Below are 8218 nucleotides of genomic sequence, written 5' to 3' on the forward strand. Positions count from 1 at the left end.
TGTGTGTGTCTACAGACGTGTGAAGGCCAAAGTTAGCCTGCTTCCTGTTTCCTCTTCAGTCTGATTGGTTCGAGGGTCACAGGTTTCCAGGTGAGTGCAGACGAGACACAAGATGAAGCTCAGCAGCTCCATCAGATAACGAGCTTAATAACAGCGAGAGGAAATGAAGACACGCCAGGCATGTAACATGATACACGCACACACAGTGTTGTATGATGGGTGTTTTGTGTATTTATAGTGAGTCTGCAGAAGTTCCTGTTTGTATTTGAGTCATATTTGTACTTTATTAAGTTTATTATGAAGACGTTTTGGGTTAGCGGACGCACTCTGCAGAGTTCCTGGCATATTGCGAATGAACTGCCCTGTTCCTGTTCCCGTTCCTGTTCCCATCATCACGTTTCCACCAGCTCTGCTTTTATACATTATTATCTTTCAGTTCTTTACTCAGCACTGGTTTTATTTCATGTAAAGTCTCTGATTTTTGTGTGTGTGTTGATTGTAAGTGTGTATAAAAGTTTTCTCCGTGTGTTCTTTAACTTCCTGCCTTCTTCTCCTCAGGCTGCTGTTTTGCAGCTCTGAGTGGTGTTGGAGGAAACTCTGAACACTTCGTGCAGCTTTTTCCTTCATGTCACTTTGAATTTGCTGCCATCTTCTGGAGCAGCAGGTCTCCAGCCCACAGAGAGAAAAGCTCCACCCAGCACCTGCACCACCCGGAAGCACAGACTCCACAGATTTAGCACAGTTGAGTGTTTTTCATTACTTTTTCATTTTTAGTTTGGGGGTTTCTGCTCTTTCAGTGTAGTTTTTATATGAGTCTGAATGTGTGGGATATTCAAATATTACAACACAAACTTTTGATTCACATTCACAGACATCTGCAGACATTTGCACCACAGCCTCCTCAAACTGTCAGAGCCAAAGACAGAGTTTAAACGTGCACAGTTTTATTTTTTTTTCGGTTAACCTGTGAATCCTACCACTGTGCAGGGTCACTGTTGTTTTAGTTTTAGCAACATATTCAGAAAACTGAAGATGTTACAGGTCAAACTGAATTTCTTCATTTCAGGTGCTCCACACAGGCAAAAAGCACACTGAGCAACCCAAAGTGTAACCCTGACCCTGGATGGGTCACTGATGGCCCAGCTGCATGTGAGGAGGTTAACCCTTTAGACCTCACTGAGCTTGCTGGTTTAGATGCTCAGTGTTCAGAGATGCTCGGATCGTCCCTTCCTCTCAGACAGCAGCGGCTTTCATTTCATCCTCTCAGGACTTCAAAGAACACTGCATCAATGAGCGCTCTGTTCTCAGGGCCCGATCAGGGCCCCCGCCAAACGCCACCCTCTTCATCTCTAATTGAGGCCAACAGGTGGATCACAGGTGGATCAGAGGGGGTGGCCGGGGGACAGATGAAAATATGAACCCAAGAGGGGTGTGGGCCACCTGGGGGACGGGCCCCACACAACACCAGGTAATTTCACCTGTTCAGGACCAGAAAATGATCCACATTAAACCAGTTTACCATCTTTTTCCTGAACAGACTAAAAGCTGGAAGCTGTTTGTTCACTGGAGATTTAATCAAAACAGAGAAGATGAGCAGGTTTCCTGAAGAACATTATTTTGAACATTAAAGACATAAAAACAGAAACCTGAATCCTCCAGAACCAAACCAAACGCCAGCAGCTCCTCACACGTTTATACTTTTCATTTTATTCTGCAGATGTTCTCGACCTGAAACCTCTGAGAATGCTCTGGCTGAGGTCACAGCGGAGAAGCTGATGGAAATGTAATGAGTGCAGATGTTGGAGAAACATCAGCTTTGTAAATGCTCATTCACATTTCGCTGCAGGCGTCGAGCTGTTATCACCGTGAGGGGATGAGAGAGGAATTTAACAAACTGAGTCAACATTTCTTTCTTCTCAGAGTCTCAAGGATGGTTTACTGAGAGCTGGACTGAGGCCCAAAGCAGAGCTCTGAAAGCACCAGGATTTTTTTTATCAGGCTGATCAGATTCGATCAGATTTATTGAAGCACTAAAGTGTGAAGGAAACAGATGTCAAGTCAGAGAAAGTTTTCACTGCTTAATGCCAGCTGTTGAAGCCCTACGAGGCCTCTCTCAGTCCTAGTTACTAAAGCAAGAAATGATCAACAGCAGAACAGTCCAGATCCTTCCAAAATCATACTCATCTCTTAAAATGATCTCTGCCCAGAGTTACTCTAAAAACTGGAAAGGTCTAACAACAAACAGTACCTGAAAGAAGAACCAACACAGCTCAGGTGGATACTTGCCTGTCCTACCAGCAATTCATGCTCATGGCAGGACTAACCAGAAGGTTTGAAATGAAATGGAACACAAAATAAATCTGTTTCTGACAAAATCCCAGACAAACCCCCAGTTCTTACATTCCCCAGAGATCAGGAAGCAATGATGACAAAGTCCAGGTAGAAAAGAGTCAAGGAAGGCTGAATCAGGAAGTTTTAAATAAGGAGACAGCTGAGCTGCTATTGACAAATTTCAGTACGGACATGAAGCTGAGGATCGGGAAAATTTCCCAAACCACACAGCAACATATTGATGACTAACCTCGTGTTGTGGATGGATCATCATCAAGTTTGGAGTCTGACTCCAAACTTCTCTAGGCTGAAATTTGGTCCATTTTCAGCATCTTCTTCCCGCCATATGATGGCATTTGTCTCTAATAAAAGCTCTGTGTAATTATTTCATGTCCATGCAGTTTATTTGTTTAAAAAAATTTTTAAAAAAAAGCACAGTAATTTATTCTTTTTTTTGTCTTTGCTGTAGCTCATTCATTAACATGAATAATAAGAAATAAATGTTGTAATTTGACTGTAATCGCTGTATTCTGCAATAAGTGATGAGCATCCTGTTAACACAGCCATCTCATTTTTGCATACATTTGCTGATTGGCTGTTTTTGGTTCCATCAGAGGAAAGGAAGGGCATCCCAAAACTCACTGCTGTTTTTCTAACCATTTATCATTTACAGATTCTTCAGCAGCTGCGATGGTGACATCACATAGAATTAAACCATCACAGAGTGGGAAGGTGGAGAAGCCAGGTAGGAATTAGGCCTTATTGTTATTCTCTGGATTTTTAAGGGGAGCATAACATTTGGGGGCTTGTCCAGGATTCTAAAACAGGTCCAGAAACAGTTTTATTTGGTTTCTTTGTTAGCTTTGTCTTTGGTGGCTGGCGTGGTGAGATCAGTTTCCTTTTATGGTTTTTACATCCTGTGTGCTTTCTCAGTTAAAACAATTGATAGTCAACAATGACCTGATTTGTTATCAGACTGACGATATGATGTGATACCATCAAACATGTTAAACAGGAAAATATGAACTAAAAGGAGACTTTGTGTTTGAAGAAATGACCATGACACCCTTTGCAGTCCAGCAGCCAATAGGAAACTCCTACCTGCACAAAGCTGCACATCACATGATATCCAAACATGGGCAGGCTGGGCCGACTCTCTCGGTAAATGTGGACAGTGTAGATGGTCATGACAATGGGCTCTGGTTCGCCATCGTCCGTCACCAGGATGCTGATTCTGCTGTTGCCGAGGCCAATCGGGTAGTTTACCATACTGTGGGAAGAAAACTGAAGTGAGACCAATGTGCAGAGAGGCTGTCCACTTCCTGTTAATCCTGCTGTCTTAAAACTGGCTGCAAAGAGCCTGACTGCAGCTTCTAAAGAACAGGAAGTCTGGGAGTTCTTCACCGAGAAATTCTCTGCTCTGTAACCAGTTGGTTTTCATGGTCATGGTCTCACCTGGGTCCTCGGTGCTCCTCCAGGTGGATCCTGCAAGCTGAGCTGACGGGCTCTGGTCGGATCCGAACCATCATTGTGTCAAAGGTCACCTCAGCATGGTATTCCTTCACCAGGGGGTTGAAGGGTGGGTTTAGGTTGAGCGGGGGGTCTGTGTAGATCTGTCGGAGGTGGGGGTCCACACAGAGACCTGAAACAGAAGAATCAACATGAGACCCTATTTGATCTATTCAAGATTCTTTCACTTCCCATTTCATTTCCTTCTTCTCTATTTATGGTTCCTGGATGTGAAGGCAGGTTCAAAAACCCAATTGTGAAACACTTCCTGATACATCCCACTTATGAACAGTGCTGTGGCAACTTAACAGTATTCAGTCAATCACCAACTTTCAGCCCTGCAGGTTCTGCCCAGGAAGTCTCTGAATCTTGAACAGTCTCAGGGTAAACCCATGTCATGGAGGTTCACTTGGATCCTGGTTCCCCTGGAAACCAAACATCATCCTCTGGGGCAGAAAAATGAGACATTAGCCTAGAACTGCAGTTCCTCTAATGTCTTAATTAGAGATCAGATTGAAACATCTGCTGATGCTGACCTCAGACTTCATTGAACAACATTTGGCTGCATGGATGTGAAAACCTTTAAAGAAGTTTGAAATTCAGTCAGTCTCCTTTAGCTTATTATGAGTACAGAGTGTAACAGCATCAATTAATGCAGTTTTCCTTTCACCTGCACGTTAGAGAGTAGATAACTGTCAGTGACGCTGATGTTTTCTCATCTGCAAATCAAACAAATCTGACATGGCAGAAAGGAAACTCAACAAATCCCACAGCCAGTAGGAGGCATCCTACTGGCTGTGGGCTGGCTATAGAGCCCATATCTATATCAGCGGGACAGATACACAATACTGCCAAAAGTATTCACTTGCCTGCCTTCACTCACACATGAACCTGAGTAAGAGCCCATTCTTAAACCAGAGGGTTTATTATGATGTGGGCCCACCCTTTGCAGCTATAACAGCTTCAGCTTTTCTGGGAAGTCTTTCCACAGGTTTAGGAGTGTTTATGAGAATTTCTGACCATTCTTCCAGAAGCACATCTGTGTGGTCAGACACTGATGTTGGAGAGAAGGCCTGGCTCACAGTCTCCGCTCTAATCCATCCCAAAGGTGTTCTATCAGGCTGAGGTCAGGACTCTGTGCAGGCCAGTCAAGTTCTTCCACACCAAACTGGCTCATCCATGTCTTTATGGAGCTGCTTTGTGCACTGGTGTGCAGTCATGCTGGAACAGGAAGGGGCCATCCCCAAATTGTTCCCACAGAGTTGGGAGCATCAAATTGTCCCAGATATCTTGGTATGCTGAAGCATTACAAGTTCCTTTCACGGGAACTAAGGAAATTTCAGGTCTGGACTTGTTGCACAGGTATTCACGGAGCTCCTGAGAGCGACCCATTCTTTCACTGATGTTTGTAGCAGCAGTCTGCATGCCTAGGTGCTTGGTTTATACACCTGTGGATGTGGAAGTGACTCGAACACCTGAACTCAGTGATGTGAATGGTGAATGAAGACTATTGGCAACATAGTGTATGACCGGGATCTCATACGAGGACCTCAGGGACAAGCAAGGGTTTAAACTTTGACTGTTTTAGCTGAAATTTCTGCCTTTGTGCTCTAGGAGTGGATAATAAAGTTATTCTGAACTTTATTTTATATCCACAGCAAAAGGAAGTCCAGTGGTGGTTCTCTACACATACTCCGGCTTCCACCCAAAGATGTAGGTGTGAATGGCTGTCTGCCTCTCCGTGTTAGCCCTGAAAGACTCTGCTGACCTGTCCAGGTGTACCTGTCTGTTGCCTTGAACTGGGTAAGTGGAAGAAAATGGATGGACAAAAACAAATTACTGATCATTTTTAGAAGAAAGCTGCTGAAGCTGAGAAGAAGAAGCAGAAGAAGAAACAGAGGAAGCTGAAGAGAAAGAGGAAGAAGAAGATGATTGGACCCACCAACTGAGCAGACAGCAACAACATGTGACCACGGCGTCTCACCTTCATCCTGTGAGGACGACGGAGCTGGCTGCTGATTGGTTGGTTCATCTGTCCTGTGAGAGGATCAGACATCGTCACATGGACCTTCTGGAGTTCAGTTCACGCATGATGGATCATCTCACACCTGTGAGCTTCTCACCTGCAGCTGCTGTTTGTCTGCAGCTCGTAGAAACTGCCGATCCGGGTCAGAAGGTCGGAGAGGCAGCGAGGTGAGGAAGAAGAGGAAGAGGAGGAGCCACTGGGATATAGCTGCGGAGAAAAACGATAAGGACACTGATGTGTCACTACTACTGTGACCAGCAGGTGAAGATGGTGATGAAGGAGGCGGGGCTTAACTAACTGGCTGAAACGCTGATGCCGTCTTCATCAGCAGCTGAAAGTGCAGCAGCAGAAGAAAGTCGTCTTCAGACAAACAGACGCCGAGTGTCCCTCTGCAGCCGCCGTACTGAACGCACAACACACGCAGACGCGCAGATGCACACACGCACACACACAGCATTAATTTATTTCATTTTATTATTTTTATTTGTTAATTATTTGTTAAATATGCTTTTTAATAATATTTATTCTCTTTACATGTACAGTTATTTATTGATTATTTAATAATCTATATTTGTATTTTTTTATAGCTTCATGTTTAATTTTTTCCTGCCATTAAAATTCCTCCTTCTTTAATGACATCATACCACTCACCTGAATTCCCTCCCACTCCGAGGACAGGTGTGTGTATGAGGACAGGTGTGTGCGCAGTGGCAGCAGGAAGTGCAGCGTGTCCTCCATGATCTGGTCTTTGGTGATCTGTCGGTCAAACGCATCATCGCTCAGAGCTGAAAGGGTTAATCTGGTGTTCACCTGAAGTGGAAAAGACAGCCTAATCAGAAAGCAGCTGAGGTCAGGGCGCCCTCTGCTGGATGTTCACTTGAACAGCTGATGTGTTTGAGGTGCAGTAAAGTGTGGTTGTTCTCAGCTCTGATCAGAGACTGTCCACCTGCTGCATCATCAGGTGGTGACACCTCCAGGTGTCTGAAGAGGTTGCAGCCCTTTTACAGGGAGGAGGTGGAGTTTCTCTGAAGACCAGCTCAAAGGCTGGACTCGTGGTCAGAATGTGAGAGGGTTGAAGTTTGACTCTTACCTGGACTACCACGGGTGTGATGGAGCTGCTGAAGAGCAGAGTGAAGGTGAGCAGCTGGAAGCACAACACACACCTGAAACACACAGCAGTGATAGAGTGAGACACCAGGGGGTGCTGATTGCACACACTCAGTAAACATGAGATCCAGTCTGAGTCATTTTCAGGCACTGACAAGGTCAAAGGTCACCAAAGCTTCTGTTTGTGTTTACTGTGAGCAGTGAATCAAGCAGAGTATTAATAATTTGAGATTATTGATCGGTGACGCTAAAATCAGCTGGATCATGAACTGTGCTGCTTCCTGTTAGAGTCCTAGAGAAGATCCTGGAGGCTCGGCTGAGGCGAGGAACAGGAAGCAGCTTCAGCCTGTCTGAAGGTGCCACGCCTCACAGCTGTGGATGGATCAGGGGAATTCAGGGGCTGCATTCATTTCAAATCACAGAAGTAAAAATATGATTTTTTTTTTCTTTTTAATCAAGAGTTTACAAATCTCAGTTTGTTTCAGTCACAAGTGAACTTCCTCCTCTTCCTCATTTTATTTTAATCTTACTGTTACATCATCGTGATTCTGTCTCTGTGTGTAAATGTGGTTCACGAGTCTGAATCTGACCCCCTGCAACATTACATCAATGCATCAAAGTTTCTCCTTCAGGTTAATGAACCCGCCTCCCACTTCCTTTCTTCTTACAGCCTTCCTTCCTCCAATCTTATCCTTCTTCCTTGCCACCTTCCTTCCTCTTTACCTACTTTCGTAACTTCCTTTCTTTCAGCCCTCCTTCTTCACTTCCTACCTCCCTTCATTCTTTCCCTCCTGCCTTTAGCTGCAGTTTGAACCAGCTGCAGACAGATGTTCAGTGAGTCAGGATTGTGAAAAAAGGTAATGACTTTCACAGTTTCAGCTCAGGATTCACCTGCTGACAACTCGCTGCTTCTCATTGGTTGACACCACGGCCACCTGCAGCACTTTACTTATCACCTGCTTCACCTGCTTCAAAGCCCGATAAGAGGCTGCCGGTTCGAGCTGCTGCAGCAGGAAGTCCCTGAGCTGAAAGGAAGAAGATGAGCAAAGGTTAACGGCAGGCAGTAAAGGGTTAACGAGTCTGAGTGGAAACGCTTTACCTTCACAGGTCGTCCCCTCGGCTGCTGATTGGTCGTCACCACGCTGATGTCATGCAGGAAAGAAGTCAGCGGGGTCACTGAAGTCACCAGGACGTAAACATTCACCATGGCAACCAAAGCAGGAGGTGGGGCTCGGCCATGAGGGA

The 8218-nt window shown here is 45.0% G+C and overlaps 1 protein-coding gene across 1 annotated transcript in view; it reads right to left on the reverse strand.

Moving 5' to 3' along the window:
• cped1 (cadherin-like and PC-esterase domain containing 1) overlaps positions 1-8218 on the reverse strand; it is a 30927-nt gene that overhangs the window by 10531 nt on the left and 12178 nt on the right. The window contains exons 6-14 of the mRNA XM_030720694.1: positions 8073-8218; positions 7865-7998; positions 6957-7029; positions 6518-6676; positions 6165-6269; positions 5964-6073; positions 5825-5877; positions 3787-3973; positions 3433-3601 (exon numbers count right to left, since the gene is read on the reverse strand). The exon at positions 8073-8218 is cut by the window's right edge and continues 2 nt beyond it. Coding sequence (XP_030576554.1) covers positions 3433-3601; positions 3787-3973; positions 5825-5877; positions 5964-6073; positions 6165-6269; positions 6518-6676; positions 6957-7029; positions 7865-7998; positions 8073-8218 — 1136 coding nt within the window. The remainder of the gene's footprint in view (positions 1-3432; positions 3602-3786; positions 3974-5824; positions 5878-5963; positions 6074-6164; positions 6270-6517; positions 6677-6956; positions 7030-7864; positions 7999-8072) is intronic.

This window comes from Archocentrus centrarchus, chromosome 23, assembly GCF_007364275.1.
Source record: "Archocentrus centrarchus isolate MPI-CPG fArcCen1 chromosome 23, fArcCen1, whole genome shotgun sequence".
In the NCBI taxonomy this organism is placed as follows: domain Eukaryota; kingdom Metazoa; phylum Chordata; class Actinopteri; order Cichliformes; family Cichlidae; genus Archocentrus; species Archocentrus centrarchus.